This window comes from Fusarium phalaenopsidis, assembly GCF_050370095.1.
Source record: "Fusarium phalaenopsidis strain FUZ10S chromosome Unknown contig_32376, whole genome shotgun sequence".
In the NCBI taxonomy this organism is placed as follows: domain Eukaryota; kingdom Fungi; phylum Ascomycota; class Sordariomycetes; order Hypocreales; family Nectriaceae; genus Fusarium; species Fusarium phalaenopsidis.
The window spans coordinates 732483-749180 of NW_028145382.1; the positions used below are offsets into that span (position 1 = coordinate 732483).

Below are 16698 nucleotides of genomic sequence, written 5' to 3' on the forward strand. Positions count from 1 at the left end.
CCCTCCTCAGCTGGCCACCCAGCAGCTCCAGTCAGAGTCTCGGTTAGCGCCCGTAACCTCGCAACGGCCCGCAGTGGGTGGAGTTACGGCTCCAGCTCAGCTGGTCTAGTGTTCAATAACGTGGGAATAGTGTCCCAAAAGAGGTATGGGACACCGCTTAGAGAGCCTTGGACTCTGATCTATGGCTTTTGGCGATGCAAGGGAGATGGGTCTTTGGTTTGAGTGAAAAATGATATATTCCTCAGTCTGCATTGTCAAATTTTCAAGAAATTTCTCCCTTCCTCTCTAAATCTTTGTTTCCCAGCGAGCGACACGACATGGTCTACAGCCCTGCTACCAAGCATCCCAACGGCGCCCGCCTTCTCGCTCTCGATGGAGGTGGTGTCCGAGGCGTCATGGCCCTGGAAGTCCTCGCCGAAGTCATGGACCGGGTGAGGAGAAAGAAGGATCTCACTGAGCCTTGCCGTCCTGCCGACTACTTTGAGCTTGCGGCTGGAACTAGCACGGGCGGCATCATCGGTATCATGCTCTTCCGGCTTCGCATGACTGCCGAGGATGCTATCAAGCAATACGACGTGATTGCGTCGCAAGTTTTTAGCCCAAAGGTTTACGGCTGGAATATTGGCTGGATGCCCACGTTTCTTTCTTCCACCATCAACAACAGCAAGACCCTCGTTCAGAGCAGCCGTTTCGATGATGCTTCGCTGAAGAAGGCTGTCGACGGGGTTGTTGAGAAGTTTGGCCTGGATGAGAATGATAGGAGGTTGAAGGGAGATGCACCTCTCCAACATCCTGGATCAGCGAGAATGTCAGTTGGTCCTATTGTGTACAATGAGCTATCGCATCTAACTAACGAGACAGTTTCTGCTGCACAACCGCCCAGAACCGGGCCGAGACTGTGCTTCTTCGAACATACAAGGATAACAACATCTACTGTAGTTCCAAGACAAACGACACCATGGCCTTGCACCAGGACAAGGTGACAATCAGTCTTGCCACTCGCGCAACTTCTGCTGCACCCACATACTTCCCTGAAGTCACCTTCCCCGAGGGTACTCCCAAGAGCAAGGACAATGAGCGACTGGTCTTCTGGGACGGTGGTCTTCTCAACAACAACCCCATTGATCAACTGTGGTACTCAAGATACGAGCTCACTCAGCCCCACGAGCCACCACCAGCCATCTCGTGCGTCATCAGCCTTGGAACTGGTTACACAAAGCCCGACTCCCCCTCAGAATCATGGTTCCAGCTCGTTGGCGTGGCAGCCGAGGTTATGGAGTTCTCAACCAACACCAACGCCAAGGCCAAAGATTTCACTCGCCACATGACTACACTCAACCTGCGAGGCGAGCACAAGAACACCAAATATGTCCGGCTCAACCCGTCTCTTGGCAAGAGCGAAATTGGACTCGCCGATTACACAAAGATGAAGGAGCTGAAGGCCATGGCTCAAAAGTATCTCACCGACAAGAGGAATCAGGAGTGGATCAACAAGGCCGTGGACGCCATCTGTGCTTGATTGAGTTGATGGACTGTATTATTATCCCCCATATGGACAAATAAAAGCGCATGTTTTTCTCGAATCGTTATTTCGCTTGAAACACTCGGGCATTTCTGTTTTGGGCTGGCAGGCCGGTGTGCAGGACCAACACCGATAAGCAACCCCCTGAACTCGAACATGACCCCAGTCAGTTCATTGTCAATATTTATAGCCTGGGCGCCCTTTGTCCATCTCAATCTTGTCTTTCTTATCATGCCATACTCTGGCTCTCGGCAAAATGCTTCGCGTCATCGGGATAATGTTCTGCTTATACCACGGTTTGCGGTATTTGTTTCGCATTATCAGATTCACCCGCCGCTTCCTCTACGCTCTCTGGTATTCCACACGCCCTTACCTCTTACCCGCCATTCTCGCTCTATTCTTGCCAATACTTACTGGGTGTGTGGATGGAGTTCTCATTAGCACTGACTTTTCTGATTGGGGGAACCAACTCTTGGTTTTCTTTGAGAAGAACGTCCAGGATGCTCGAGAATTCAGGTCACCAAGCGCCCACGACGTTGGTATTCCTCCTTACCATGTCCCATGGCTTCTGGATCCGACCAACTGGTGGATAGAGTTGGGTATGATGGGACAGAACGACACCAGAGACTTGGGCGATTTAAACCATCTATATCGGAAAACGAGCCAGACAACACCAGGCCAGACAGCACCAGGCAAGCCTTGGCATCATTGGGTATACGCCTCGAATAACCCTTTTAAAGATACAGACTTTTTCTTGGATGGCTGGGATAAAGCCTTTGATCAACTTGTACAACACCGATACGTTTCCCCATCAGTCGAATCGGCCAGCTTCCACTACATCGCTTACCCCTCGAATTTTCTCTGTTCCAGCTGGCACATTGACGGCCCATCCTTTGTACACTTCACCACGGCACCCGAGAAGTATTCCAAAGGTCCAAAAGTCTCTGGTTGCGAGGCCGTTACTGCCCGCATCATCAACCTGCCCCTGAAGACTCCGGTCGATGGCCCCAGAACATTTCCGAGTTATTTCAACCAGATGCGAGCCATCACAGACAACACGTCCCTTTGGGCCACCTTCCCAATATATGATGAGAAGACATATATGCTCCAAACGCTAGTCAAGCGGCGTGAGATCTCAGAGACCTCCTACCCGTGGACGCATGGAACTTTAGTAACGCTGACTCGACGGGTGAACAAGCTGTACACTACAGAGTACTCTATATATCTAGAGGAGATTCGAGTGCTGGTCGCCTTTGTAACTTCTGTATTAACTGTGGGTGCTCAGATGTATTGGAAACACTTGGCCCAGTCATTTAATGGGGAGCCAAATGAAGGGCCAAAGACTACAACGGGGAGGCATGGGCTTGTGTAGAGACGGAAAAGACTTTGAAGTGGCTATCTGTGCTCTACACCCTAAACAAGAACTACATGACGATCATTTGTGGCCATGAGGAAATCTGCCTTAGTTTCCACACAACCAACCCTCTGGAAAGTTCCTTCGGGGCTTTTCCTAAGAACCAAGCCAAAAAGATGACCGTCTTCAAGCTTGGGCAGCATTTTACCCGGCACCCAATCTCCTGAACCAGTGGATTCAGCAAGAGGGAGTAGGTAAAAGAAGTCTTCGACCATACCATCGGTTTCATCTGGGAACACCTGTATAGTGACGCGGTCGCGTTGACCTGAGCTTGCAGCACAAATATGCATCCGCCATTGATCCGTGCCATCAAATAGGTTTAGTCTCTGCCGGCTTTTTGGCCGGCTCCTCAAACCCTCAGTTATAGTGACTAGGTCCATGTAGTCATCTTCTTTCCCCCTTAGATACACATATCCACGAAGTAAACCACCGGAGAGGGTGAGTTTAGCGTTGGAAAGGTCGCTTGACTGACTCGACCCGAGGGCCTTCTCTGTGAGGTCTCGTATCTGGACGCGCGGTATGATGGAAGTGGCCTCGAAAAAACTGAATCGTCTTCTGCTATTTCTTGGGGCTTTGTTAATGTAGCACAAGCTTGCCCAAGACCATGTCGGTGCGCCGCATCCCTTCGAACGAACGGGCAAATGATTCATTGATTCATTGGAAAGCCCCCACCAGAGACATTCGAGAATATTGCTCCTCCAGATCCCCACCACATACTCATCGTCGAGGATCCGTGACAGTCTCACCGCTAATGCAGATATTGCGTGAAGCCGATCGGACTCCATTGTAAGGTCTCGGGAACAGTATTCTGTGTGAACAGTGAACCACAGACGAAAAATGTCGGCGCGTTCTGCCTCATCTTTGACGCAAAAGGTATGTGTTAGCTCAAGAGGGAACGGGTATTATGCTCAAAGGCTCAGATCATCCATATACCTAACTTTCGGCCATCAGAGACTTCCTTGTATCGGGCCCGGAGGAGCCCTCCCATCGTGCTCAACGAAGCATCTCTCGAGACTATCGTCGCTATGTCGGTCTCGAACCGGCTCGAGATTGTCCCTGAGTCTTTCGCAACACCTCGGGGGCAGCTCTCAGACGCACTCATCTCGGCACATTCAAAAGAAACCCAGTATGGGTCGAAAAAGAATGTCCTTCGCGGGAATATCCTCTCTTGCAGGATCCACCCTCGACTGTCAAGATGTGAAGCAGGCGCTCGCAAAACCGGAGACAATTCCAAAACAACTTTTCGTGTCTTGACTGGAAGGTCAGGGGTATTGATGGTGACCGGAAGATGCAAGGGTCGATTAGCCTCGCCATCGCGCTCGTAGAAGAGTCCGGCGTCGGTGCTTTCGGTTGCTTCTGCGATATTGACATCTGCATTTTGGTAGTAGTCGGCCATCTTAGGTATCTCTTCTGCTTTATCATCATCAAGATCTTGAACGATACAGAGTGAGTCAATCCAGAGGTATCTCAGGCCAAGTTTCTGGGTCGTAATGGCGGCTTCTCGGAATGTCTTTGTGAGCATACCTGACGAGATGCCGTCCTGGACGTATTTCCGTTCGGTCGAGGAGTATGTACAGCAGGAGTGGCCAGGCTTCCAGCGATGACTGAGAGTCGCATAAGGCAGTCTCGTCTCGTACAGATTGCTTTGAGCTGACAAGACTAGAAAAACTAGGCCAGATTGCCCCTCGACCTTGGACACATCAAGAAGGCGTTTTGGGTAACGTATTCCACAAGCGAGCCGACCGCACAAGCGAGCCGATCATTGAGATTTATACCTTAAATCGCAATTCTAAGAAAATTATAAAAATTCCAAACCAGGCGTAAAATAACTACAATTTTGAAATAAGGTTAATCAAATACGAAATTATAAAAGAAAAATTTTCCTAAATTTTATTTATTTTTATTTATAGAGTTATTAAGAAAAAGCTTATTTATACTATGTTTTTTCTGATTTTTATAAATAGAAAGCTTAATAAATTTATTAAAAATCTTAAAAAATACTATCTTATAGCTTTTTTAATAATATATCTAAAATTAATATTTATAACATATATATATAGCGAGCTAAATAGCAAGCAAACCAGATACTTTTTTTAACCTTTAAGATAGAAATTACTATACAAATATAATAAACTATTTAATTAATTAAAATTACTCGCTATATTTTTCCCTAGATATCTTAATTACTACTTGATATATTCTTGCATTATAACTGGGCTTACCGTAGATACTATAATATCAAACCCCTAGTCGCGCTAACCTCCCTTAATTACCACTTCTCGATGATTTTACTACTACTTACGCATCTATATCTATCTAATTAATTACTTGCCTTCCTTCCTTTATTATTATTACCTCTCTTTTCTATAGTTAGGTCCTTTTTGCCCTTCGGCGCTAGCTTAGTATCTTATTTGCCTATTTAAGTTCTTTAACCCTAGCCTTAAGTAAGGCAACCTTATGTATAATTATCTTTATTCCCTTAGAAGAAGACCATATAGCTTCTAAAATTAACTCTGGGGAGCTACTTTTATGCCTTATAACTTATCTCTCGAGGTAATCTAACTAAGATTAAGCCTTAAGCATAGTCTTTGGGGTCTTTAAGACCTAAGGGGTTAATAGTTTAGCTACCTCCTTAGGCGGCGTTAGAGTCTATAGCTATATATTAAGCTTCGAGACTATACTTTCTAGGTTAAGAGGAATAAGCCTAGCTCCTCTGAAGGCTAATTTAATATTCTTTTCTGTTATAATAGCCTAAAATGCAGCGTAGAAGGCTAGAAAGAACTTAGTCTTTAAAATATAAGTTATAAAATATCTAATTAGATACTTTATTTCTTAGCTATAAGTATTCTTAAGTATACTAAAGTACCTAATATTAAGGGGCTAAAGTATATAAGATAAATAAGGTAGTATATAAAGCCTAATAATTTTCTTTTCTTTATAATATCTCTTAAATTTAATTAAGTAGTGACTTTCATGGCTATTAAGGATTAAAAGATAATAGCAACTATTTAATCACTTAGCTATGCACTGGTTAAAGTGCTTGAGCCACTTAAGACTGGTCTTATTATTAGTCTAGCTATTTTGGGTCATTGTAATAGCCTAATCGCCCGGGAGGTTACTATCCCGGTACTAGTTGGCGAGGTGATATTGGCCGGCACTGATGATGAATGGCGCGATCGCTTGGCTATCCGCATTGATTGCCTGAATGACCGTAATCTATTTCCGGTTTCTAGGCTATACTAATTTTAGCTTTCTACGCCTATTTATGCCTATGATGACTATTCCGCTCTGAATTATACCTATTATAAAGCTAATCTTATTAACGTTATAAAAATCATCTGATTAGATGCTATACTTCGCGATTATATTCGCTATAAGCGTAAACTAATTACGGATAATAGTTAGATCTTCGTACTTAGCTCTCTAGTAGTTATACTTCTAAAAAAAACGCGTCTTAAGGTCTAGGTGTCGCCTAACGAAGTTTAAAGCCTAACGCGCGCTAATTAGTAGCGCATCGCGGTCGGCAAGTAATTAATCAGCTATTTCCTTTATACTACGAAGCCAGGGGGGAAATCCTCGCGAATCTAGGTTAAGAATAAAGTAAATAAGGATCTATTCCTCTAGATTAGATAGTCGGCGTGAATTAGGAATAATATTAACTTGGGCTTAGATACTATTATATCGGTCAAATAGTATTGAATGCTTGACTTAGTAGAGCTTTATGGCACCTCTAAGACTTAATTTTGGTGTATTTTAATAGGCTTAAAGTGCAAGAAGGATTCTAGCCTCTTTATTAGACTATGACATACTAGGTAGTTAAGAATTAATTAATTAAATAGAGATAATATAGGTTGAGGGATTTTTTATCCGGTTCGCTTGCTGTCCGGCTCGCTATACATGTACGTTATATTTTTAATAATTATATCGCCTATTTTACAAAATCTGATATTGCTATTTTTAGCTGTACAGTATAGTGATCGGCTCGCTTGTGCGGTCGGCTCGCTTATGGAGTACGTTAGATGAAAGATGAGTCGGAAGCCTTCTTGCCGCAGATTTGATGGTCGTTTTCGCACTTTTTGATCCATGATCTCATCAGCGCCATGCTAGCATCGCTCCCGGTAGAAGCGTCACTGCATAAAGCCTCGAGTGTCGGATCGATGTGCCCCCAGTCATCCGTTGGGGCTGTCGATTCTACTTGGCCATGGCGCAATGAAGACCTTGAAATAACATCCGGATTCCGGATCTGAAAATAGAGGCCCATTTCTAGGAAGTCAATCAGAAGAAATGGGGGAGAATCGCCATGATCAAACCCGATCTCCTCGTCGATGAAGAAGAAGTCGTCCGGGTCTTCGGCTTCATCCGCGTACTGAAGTGCGAGGGAGATTTTTTGATTCGTGTCCAAAACACCTTTTCTATGAAGCTGAATCATGCGGTAAATCGCAAGGCAGAGGCTGCAGGCTCGCGATGCCGCCAAACGTTCCAATGAAGAGAAATCCGGGTGTAGCGCAGCTTCAAGCCTGAGCAAGCTGTCACTGACCGGATCAAAGGTGACGTTCTGGCAAGTGTTGCAAAAGGTCATGGTGTGTCGTTTCTCAATTTGACTTAGTCTGGAAAGTATACATCCTGTCGGGATCTGACGATGAAGCCTGTTGGCGCAAGGGAAAGGATCTGAGGATGCCAAATTGCTGAGGGGTGATCTGACGTGTTGGGCCTGATTTCAGGCTTCAACTGCATGCCCAAGTAGCTTGGCATTAATCAACGAATGAGGACCCTCCATCTTCTGCATTGGTGAGGCATGCCCATTGGGCTCCTCTCATTGAGGGTTATTCAGCTGCCTGGCAACAGTTTCACATTCGGACACCTAGGCGGCTGAACAGCAGCAGGGTACTGTAATCTGGAGCGAAGTAAAGGAGCTGTGAACACGTAGTCTACTCTCCAGTTGCTGTAGGGACTCATGCGTAACTCAAGACCTGTTAACTCTCGTACTATTTAATTTATGCACTATTTGCAATAGCGCCTTTAAAGGTGATAATGGCATAGCATGGAGCCCCTAACCTTATTACCAAAGCAACAACAACTTACGAGTTGCCCCAAAACGTGGCTATTGCATCTAAGGCACTATTGCGAAGTCCAAAAAATAGATGGTCCGGGGTAATTTCCTAAATGAGAACCCACTTCTTTATCTTATATCGTCTGCTTTTGGGCCCAGGTTCGAACTCTCGATGTACGACACTCAATCCTTTGATCCAACGTGGAAGTTTCAAGCACTATCTCATCAATGTAGGTAGGTATACTAAGTATGGCTCTGTTTCCCTCCCCCAAGCCCCCATTTCCTCCGGACTAATCAACTCTTCATTAACAGCATCTCTATTTCGTCAAGTGTTCGCATCTGAAACCTCCACCTCAAACGTCTTGCCTGCAACAACAGGAGCCTCGGCCGCCACCATAACCGACACTGCCCGCGCCGTCTCATCAGTCGGGTTCTCCCAACTATGCATCCCCGCCTGGACAACGGCAACGTCACCCTCCTTCAGCGTCGTCCTGGACCCATCATCGAGGTGAAGCACCAGCGTGCCTCGGTGCAGAAACACATAGTCGACGGTCAAGCTGCGGTGCAGAGGCGTCTTGGTCCGCGGAGGGAAATCAGCGGCGTTGAAGATTGTCCCCAGGGGCGATATGCCCCAGTTGTGCAGGCCCTTGTCGTTGTCGGAATCGACGTTGGCTGGATGCTCTGCTGTTGACCAGAGTTTGGCGATGTTGATGCCAAAACCAGCTGGTTGCGATGGGATGGCGTCTAGGCGGGTGACAGTTGCTGTGCCGTCCGGGTGGTGGCCTGTGACGACGCGAGTGATTGGAGAAGAGTCCATCTTTATGAGTTAGGGTTAAGCTAGCAAATTGTGAGGGTTGAGAACGCTTAGATAACGACAGGAGGATGTCAATCTTATTTAAGGAAAACTAGGAATAACAAACGGTGAGTGCTGACGTACTAAAGTCCGATAATTCCGATCATCTGAAAACCGGGCGGCTTCGGGTGGATTCTCGGTTTGTTTGCCTAATAAAAGGCACAGAGCTAGGCCCTGAAACCAATAATGGTTGACCATGGCCTCGTTGGCTTCAGGCATTGGTCGCAGCTGAACCCACGGCCTGGCATTTTTGGCAACCGCCAAGTCCAGCATGTCACGAATCTCTGCAGGAGATCCAATCCCCGAGCTGCAGAGGCTCAATCCATTCTGCATCAGAGGGAAGATGGGAACTGGGACAGGCTCTTCCGAGGCGCCGAGCTGCACGAACTTTCCTCCAGGGCGGAGGATGGAGAAGTAGTCGAGAATTGGCATCTGTAGCAGTTAACACATGGGACATAATCTAATATCTTTCTCTGCGGAGAGTCACGTAAACAAAACAGACCTTTGAGGACGAGACAGTGGAAAAGAGAATGTCAAAAGTCCGGCGGTGTTGCTCTGTCTAGGTCGGTGAATCAGTGGCAATATACAGATCGGCGCCCAAGGCGAGGGCATCCCGCTTCTTGCTCTCGCTCCTTGATACCACGGCAACCTTGTCAACGCCGAGGGCCTTTGCCCAGAGAACGGCAAAGTGTCCCAGGCCGCCCAGCCCGACTATGCCTATGCGCATCCCCGGCCCCGCACCGTGCTGCCGCAGCGGCGCATACGTCGTTATACAGGCGCAGAGCATGGATGCCGCAGAGGCCGACTCGAGTCCGTCCGGGATCTTGAAGACGAAGTGTGAGGCTGCCCTATGATACGGGGCGTGACCCCCCATGGTGGGAGCTCCGTTGCGGTGCACGCCGGCGTACTTGTAGGTTGCTCGGGAGCAGTAGTTCTCCTTGTCTTGGGAGCACCACTCGCAGGGCTTGTCTCGGCCGAGGCAGGCGTCCGCCTGCGTTCCCACTCCAACGCGGTCTCCCGGACGGATGCCGTTACTGGCTTGGGACCCCACGCGGACGGCGATGCCAACCAGCTCGTGGCCGACGCAGATGGGATACTCGGTCGAGCCCTAGAAGAAATGAAGAGTTATCAGCGTGTTCTGCTCAAAAGGTGGCATCTGCGATAGATGCCGAAAAGGGTCCACGTACCCATCCGTTGCGGAGAATATGAACGTCGGTGCCGCAGATGCTCGAATGTGTGACTTTGATGTCAATATCTGTTTCTTCCCACGGCTTGGGCTCAAACTCCTTCCAGACCATGTGGCCTTCTGCAGCGGTAGGGTCCAGGCCAATCCAGCCCTCGAATTTGGCGTCCATGGTTTAGAATCAGGTAGTAGGCGAACGAGAGTTGGGGGAGGATCAGGGGCTTCTGACGGAGGAGGGAGGCCCGTGGGCGAGAACTTATACAAGGCTAATGGCGGCCCCCTCCAAAACACGGGTAAAATCCAAACGGTCGTGGGGTAGCAGCGAGCAGTCGAGAGCCCCAAAGCCAACCCCCCTGAGCGAGTGCCATCAAGAGTCGGAAATAGTAACGTTGCAAGCCCTGGAATGACAAATCGGTTGGTCCTTCCTTGGCCTAAAAGGACCGAACACCTGGGTGCTACTGCAGGGATAGTAGCGCCTATGCTTATTCAAGTCAGTCTTGATGTGATGTCGTATCAGCTATGGTGCCCGTGCTGTGTTGCTAATCTGTGCCGCACTTTTGAGGCACAGTTGTCCATGTATTGAGTGTTCTGGAACCCCTTTGATGGCTCCCTAACTAGAGATTGACACCACCACCTTGCCCAGGTGCTTCTGGTCCCACAGATACTGATATGCCTTCTTCAAATCGCCGAACCTGAACACGCTCGCGTCTAGAACAGGCTTGATCCCGGTTGCCTCCACAGCTTTGCACATATCCTCAAACTGCAGCCTGTTGCCACAGTTGGGCGTGCGAACGGTACAGGCCTTGAACCAGGCCTGGTTCATCGACGCCTCCTCCCATCCCCCAACGAAGCCCACCATGGAGACCACACCCTCCATCCTGACGGCGGCTAGCGACTGCTCTGTGTTGGCGGCGCTCATAACTACGACGTGGTCGACTCCCTCACCGCCGCGTGTAAAAGTCTTGGCAGTCAACCCCCATGCCGGGTCTTTCTTGTAGTTTATGACATGTTGCACTCCAAGCCTCTCCAAGGCCGCGGCCTTCTCGTCGGAAGAAGTCGTCGCTATCACGACCGCCCCGGCCGCGAGCGCGAACTGCATGATGAAGACGGACACGCCACCAGTGCCTTGGGTGAGGATGACATCTCCTGGCTTCACCGATTTGTCCGAAAGGCCGAACAGCGTCGACCAAGCTGTGAGGCCCGCACACGGCAAAGCTGACGCTTCGGCAAAGGATAAACGTGCTGGGATCCTAACCAGCCCTGACTCGTTGAAGGCTGCATACTCTCTGAAGACCCCGTCGACGGCGCCACCGAGGGCCGACGAAATCGCTCGCTCCGTGATGGGTCCGGCAACATGGTCTTGGTAGTACAGAGCGACGACACGATCGCCGACGTCTACTGTGGTGACCCTGTTCCCCACTGCCACGACAGTACCAGCGCCGCCCGAGCCGGGCACGACATCGTCGTTGACTTTGAACGGGTACAAGCTCTAGACAGATGTTGTTCCGATGAGTCACATGAATATTACTGGGGGAGGTTGGGGGTTACTTGATTGCATGAGAAGCGCATCTCGATAGTTCAACGAAACGGCCTCGAGTTTGACCAGGACATCGCTGGGACCTAGCTGTGGCATGGGGGCAGCAGTCTCAAATTCGAGGCTGTCGAGCCCTTTCTTACCACGTAATCTCCACTCGGCTGAGGTAGATGGGATCATGATTGCCGTGTAAGTCAAAAGTTTGTAGATGGACAGAAGCCGAGGACTGATGTTGAACCTGAAGGACGTCTAATAAACGACTTAGTTACAGGTTTAACCCTCCGTCCTTGTGCTCTCCCTGTTTATAGTTTTCGTCGTTTGACTTTCTAGGACGATGCTGCGTACTACCATGATGCTCTCGCAACATGTTAGATTGGCCCCTTCAGCGGACCATGACAAATAAGTGCTTAATTTTTAACCATCAGAGGCACATAACGTAGCAAAGTCCGCACCCGCAAGGGATACGTGTCTCTAGACAGTCGAATCAGCCATGGGTGTGTCCCGGTTCCCCTTCGGAAAGACAGCGGCCTTAGGCAGCGATAAATGTCTCAAGGGACTACCCCTGCATGAAATGCCGTAAACCCTAATCACCATTGTGCATCTCTTCCAAAGCCAGCCCCAAAGTCCATGGCCTGATTCATGTCAACACCATCGAATTACTGCTATGAGTAGCTATGAATAATCCATACGCTATGCCAATAACGGCAAAAATTGTCATCCCGACGGCAGATAATTCCACCGAATGCGTAAAACAGGGGTTATACGAAACCCAAACCACAAGCCATGCGGATCTTGGTCATCACTTCACGGACCATGACAAGCTATCTCTGTAAAGGCAAAAAATGTCAGCCAGCCGGCAAGCGAATCTTGCCGTAGCTACCATTGATTCACTCAACACCATGAAGATGAAGAGGTATGGCTTAGCGATCACACATACGAGGATACCGTTCTCAATCTTGCCTCGAGAACAAAGTCCGCTGGCACATCGCAAAGTCAAGCGTAGATAAAAACCCAGAGTTGAGCCCTGGAAAGCTGTTTGTTCTGGTCCATCAACATCATCTTTCCCTCTCTGCCTCATCATACTCTTCACTGAAAACCCACCAAACATGTCCCCATACGCAGCAGCTCATGTCAACCCCCAGGGCCCCGGCGATGCCCGACCCACGGCCCTCCAGATCATCAAGGACGAGGGGCTCGAGGGCAAGCTCGTCGGCAAAATCATCGTCATAACCGGGACATCGTCTGGACTTGGCATAGAAACTGTGCGTGCCCTGTCCACCACGGGGGCAACACTATTTCTCACCACCCGCAACTTGGACAAGGCCAAGACCGCCCTGGAGGGTATCTTTGAGCCAAGTAGGATGCACTTGATCGAGATGGATCAGGGGTCTCTCAACAGCGTCCGAGCTGCAGCTGCTCAAATCCTCAGCAAAACAGACAAGATTGATATCTTGATCAACAATGCGGGGATCATGGCCGTCCAGAAGCTCGAGTACACCAAGGATGGCTATGAGCTGCAATTTGGGACCAACCACTTATCTCACTTCCTTTTCTTTATGTTGTTAAAGGAAGCCCTCCTTGCCGCTGCCACGCCAGGCTTTAGTTCCCGCGTTGTTAATGTCGCCTCAACCTCTCACCTCATGGGTGGCATCAATGCCTCTGATAACTACAACTTTGAGAAGGGCTCCTATGACTCATGGACGTCATATGCTCAGTCCAAGACGGCCAATATCTACATGGCCAACGAGATAAACCGCCGCTACCAAACCAAGGGCCTCTACGCAACCAGCCTTCACCCCGGCGGTATCATGACGTCTATTGGCCAGAATATTCCTGCTGCCGAGATGGCAAAGATGGGCGAGGATGAAAACTTTTTGAATCAGATCAAGAGCCCGGCCCAAGGAGCTGCAACGACTGTTTGGGCTGCCGTCGGCAAGGAGTGGACTAACAAGGGGGGGAGATACCTGTCGAACTGTTCTGAGGCACAGGAGTCAAAGGGTGAGAACCCAATGACTGCCTCGGGGTATGCCAAAGGAAGGATTCCCTGAAGCTTGTTGGACTGGCTTGAGGTGTGGGGGCGCCGAGGCTAATGACCCTAGCCAGTTCAGCTCCTGTGTGTGTTTGAAAACCCATCCGTTACCGATGTAGTCTCACCGAGGTATTCCTAGAGGTTGCTTGTTGTGTTAATCAACCTGATTAGAGTATCTAGACAGAGAATTAAAAGATGCTACATACGACATGATGCCCAACGGTGAACACTGAAACGAGAATCAAATTTCTTAGCAAGTGTCCAGAATACTCCAGTGACAGATCATCTCTCTGGGCTGGATGTCTCTTAAGGTCAGAGCCCATCCACGGCTAAGCTGCGGATATATGGGGTTATGTTCAGGGTGCGAATTACAAGCCGCAGAGTTTTCAAGTTCCACTAAACGTCATGCTCGCCCTTAAGTCCGACTGTTCAACGTCCCGCCGTTCGACGGGGCTCTGTTGAAACAAGGACACACACTGAATACGGACAGCAGGGCGAACGCTGAAAGCTAACAGAACGAACACATTTGTACAGAGACTTGAGGTTGAGTGCAGTAATATCATCTCTGTTCAAAGCTTCATCGGTGGCCGCTTAAGGGCATCAGTCACTTAGACGGCGCATCAAAATCTCATCCGACAAGTAATAGGACATCATTTAAGGGGCATTGGCGGGAGGAAGACACAAATGAAAGTGGCGTGTAGACTTAGACTAAGTAGGTAGGTACGATCATTTTGGAACTTGGTCTCAATGTGTGAGAGGTCATCCTAACCTCTGTGTATCAGATAATCTTCAAGGTACGCAACTTCCACTCCCCAATAACCTCATGTTTATCAGGATATGTCACAAAGTAGCCAACTCGGCGATACACATCCTCTCCTGGTCCTACTTCCTGAGCCTTCTCAAGGATAACGCAATGCACCCTATCATTCTTCCACTCCTTTGAAGACGGTACCCATGTGGTTGGTCTTCTCACCCACAAGACTAGATAGTCCCTCTGTTCGTCTCTACCTAGAAACTTCCGGTACTGGCTCTCCAAGCCAAACAGTGGTCGATCTGGGCCGACACAGATCGTCGGGTCGCTTTCAGAGGCACGAGGGGTGTAGATATGAACGAGAACGCCAGTCCTGCCTCCCGCCATTTCAGGGTCGTCAAATGTGACACGGCCAACATGATCGTCGGACTCAATCTTCTTCCCGTGTATCCTGCGGAGCTTCTGAGTCAAGCCACGGAGGAGGAGGTGTCCTTGCGTGACCTCGGCGAATGGGGCACGCTTATCTTTTGGCTTAACCTCAGCCTTTAAGATTTCAACATCATTTGAATCTGAGGCGTTATCGTTTAATTCCCTCCGGAAATAGATGGGTCCGTTTCTGGAAGCCCATGACCATGATGGTGCACGATACGGCTGCACGTACTCGAGGCTCTGCCCCTTCTCATAGGCGCCCCAAAGCAAACCCTGTCTGATATCTCCAGCCCACAGCCCTGCAAGATAATCATATCCGATCAAAGGCTGTAAGCGTTGAGCCAATCCCGAAAAGGCGGGTAACTTATCGGTACTGAAGGTCAGTTTACGTCGTGAATAAGAGCTGACGGTAGCGTAGTAGTTCCAAAGAAGCTTTCTTCGCAATTCTCCTTGGAAGGGAATCTGAACCGTGCTAAAGTCTTGGAGCAGAAACTCGGCAAGCGTGTTGACTCCTGCGCCAGACTTTGGGAACAAGTTTGGTCCAGGGACTCCATTTGCGGCCTGAAACCCTTCTCCGCATTCCCAGTAGACTTGTTTGGTGCCGTAGTAGAGAACTCGTCGAGAAAGAACCGATTCCTGGAAGCACCAGCCACGACTAGTCAACGGAGCGTTATCAAACAAATCTCGGAGGTCTTCATCCTCATCCTTCTTATAGGCCTGAAGAGTGAGAACTGAGCCACCAGGCCCAGCAATGCGTGCCGCATCAGGAGAGCTTGACTGTTGCTGGGCTGTCCGGAGGATTCCATGTGAACTACCAGGAGAGCAAAGGGCGGCAATTGTTGCAACGGCATTCTCGTACACGGCCGCCATTTTGGTTGACTCAATGGTCCAATCATCGCTCGAATCTTGCATGATGCAAAGAGAATCGATCCAGATGTACCTAATTCCCAGACGCCTCGTGATGTTGATGGCGTCTTTGAAGTTGAGCGGAAGTTGATCGTACGGAAGGCCTTGACAGAAGTCGTTGATGTTTGTTGTCTGCAGGACAGTGGCGATTGGACCTCCCCAGCAATGACTGAGTGCGATATAGTCTCCCTTTTTGCCTTGGGATATGAAGAGCTTCGTTTTGTCGTTCCCGCTGCCAACGTCAATGACCCTCGTTGGTAATGGGAGGTCACCCTTGTGAGCTCTGCATGAACTTCCATGTTCCTTGCGGCACTTTGATATCCAACCTTGTGCTGTAGCGATATTCAACTTGGCATCAAGGATTGGGTCTGTCTCTTGGCGGCCAATCACGTAATTGCCGAAGTAGACCGAAGTTTCTAAACAATTTTAGAGATTGAGAAATTTCCGATAGAGAGAAGCTGAGGGGAGGAAGAATCCGCACGGTATTGACAGCCTAGACGCACCTTGAGACGTGATAAGTAACTCTGCCGGGTGCAGATCTGGTTGCATGATCTCGTAGTCATCACCCCCATCTGACAAGGGATCATCAACTTCTTTAGGTGGGCCAACTTGGACAAGAAGCACTTCCAACATCTTGACATCTGACAAGGGGCTTTCCCAGGCGACGTGCATCGTGTTGATGCTTATCCGAATTGCAGTATCGTAGAAATCTGCCAGACCCCGGGCGGTCGCCAGAACGGTGGAATCCTGAGATCGATCAAATCCTTCGAGCTCGAATTCAAAATGAGCATTGTCAGTAGTCAACCCCAGCGCTTGGACGATGAGTTGACAGAGGTCGCAACCTTGCTCAGCAGAAGCATCAAGAGCGGCGATAGAAGGTTGGTGGCTGTAGTAGGCATTGTGAGGAACGACCATGGCCCCAAACTCAACCTCTGCCAATTCTACGAGGCGCTCTACGGAGAGCTCTTCGCAGAATTTGCAACGCATGCTGGGCGGGGAACTGAAGATTCGATGTGGATGAGGCAAA

General features: G+C 49.0%; 6 protein-coding genes across 6 annotated transcripts; 2 read left to right on the top strand and 4 right to left on the bottom strand.

Annotated features, from left to right (window-relative positions):
* Positions 1 to 317: 317 nt before the first annotated feature.
* LRP88_14864 (uncharacterized protein) lies at positions 318 to 1519 on the top strand (the record flags this gene model as incomplete). Its single annotated transcript, XM_083251198.1, has 2 exons — positions 318 to 808; positions 862 to 1519. 2 exons carry the CDS (start codon positions 318 to 320, stop codon positions 1517 to 1519), a joined length of 1149 nt encoding a protein of 382 aa, XP_083093233.1.
* A 6792-nt stretch (positions 1520 to 8311) lies between these two features.
* LRP88_14865 (cupin domain-containing protein) lies at positions 8312 to 9271 on the bottom strand (the record flags this gene model as incomplete). The annotated part of the gene is made up of 2 exons (XM_083251199.1): positions 8312 to 8803; positions 8903 to 9271. 2 exons carry the CDS (start codon positions 9269 to 9271, stop codon positions 8312 to 8314), a joined length of 861 nt encoding a protein of 286 aa, XP_083093234.1.
* A 127-nt stretch (positions 9272 to 9398) lies between these two features.
* On the bottom strand, positions 9399 to 10194 carry LRP88_14866 (uncharacterized protein; the record flags this gene model as incomplete). The annotated part of the gene is made up of 2 exons (XM_083251200.1): positions 9399 to 9947; positions 10027 to 10194. The coding sequence occupies 2 exons, from the start codon at positions 10192 to 10194 to the stop codon at positions 9399 to 9401; spliced, it is 717 nt and encodes a 238-aa protein (XP_083093235.1).
* Positions 10195 to 10632: 438 nt separating this feature from the next.
* LRP88_14867 (zinc-dependent alcohol dehydrogenase family protein) lies at positions 10633 to 11736 on the bottom strand (the record flags this gene model as incomplete). Its single annotated transcript, XM_083251201.1, has 2 exons — positions 10633 to 11509; positions 11540 to 11736. The coding sequence occupies 2 exons, from the start codon at positions 11734 to 11736 to the stop codon at positions 10633 to 10635; spliced, it is 1074 nt and encodes a 357-aa protein (XP_083093236.1).
* A 926-nt stretch (positions 11737 to 12662) lies between these two features.
* On the top strand, positions 12663 to 13604 carry LRP88_14868 (uncharacterized protein; the record flags this gene model as incomplete). The annotated part of the gene is made up of 1 exon (XM_083251202.1): positions 12663 to 13604. The coding sequence occupies one exon, from the start codon at positions 12663 to 12665 to the stop codon at positions 13602 to 13604; it is 942 nt and encodes a 313-aa protein (XP_083093237.1).
* Positions 13605 to 14363: 759 nt separating this feature from the next.
* LRP88_14869 (HET domain-containing protein) lies at positions 14364 to 16658 on the bottom strand (the record flags this gene model as incomplete). Its single annotated transcript, XM_083251203.1, has 2 exons — positions 14364 to 16087; positions 16175 to 16658. The coding sequence occupies 2 exons, from the start codon at positions 16656 to 16658 to the stop codon at positions 14364 to 14366; spliced, it is 2208 nt and encodes a 735-aa protein (XP_083093238.1).
* Positions 16659 to 16698: the final 40 nt, after the last annotated feature.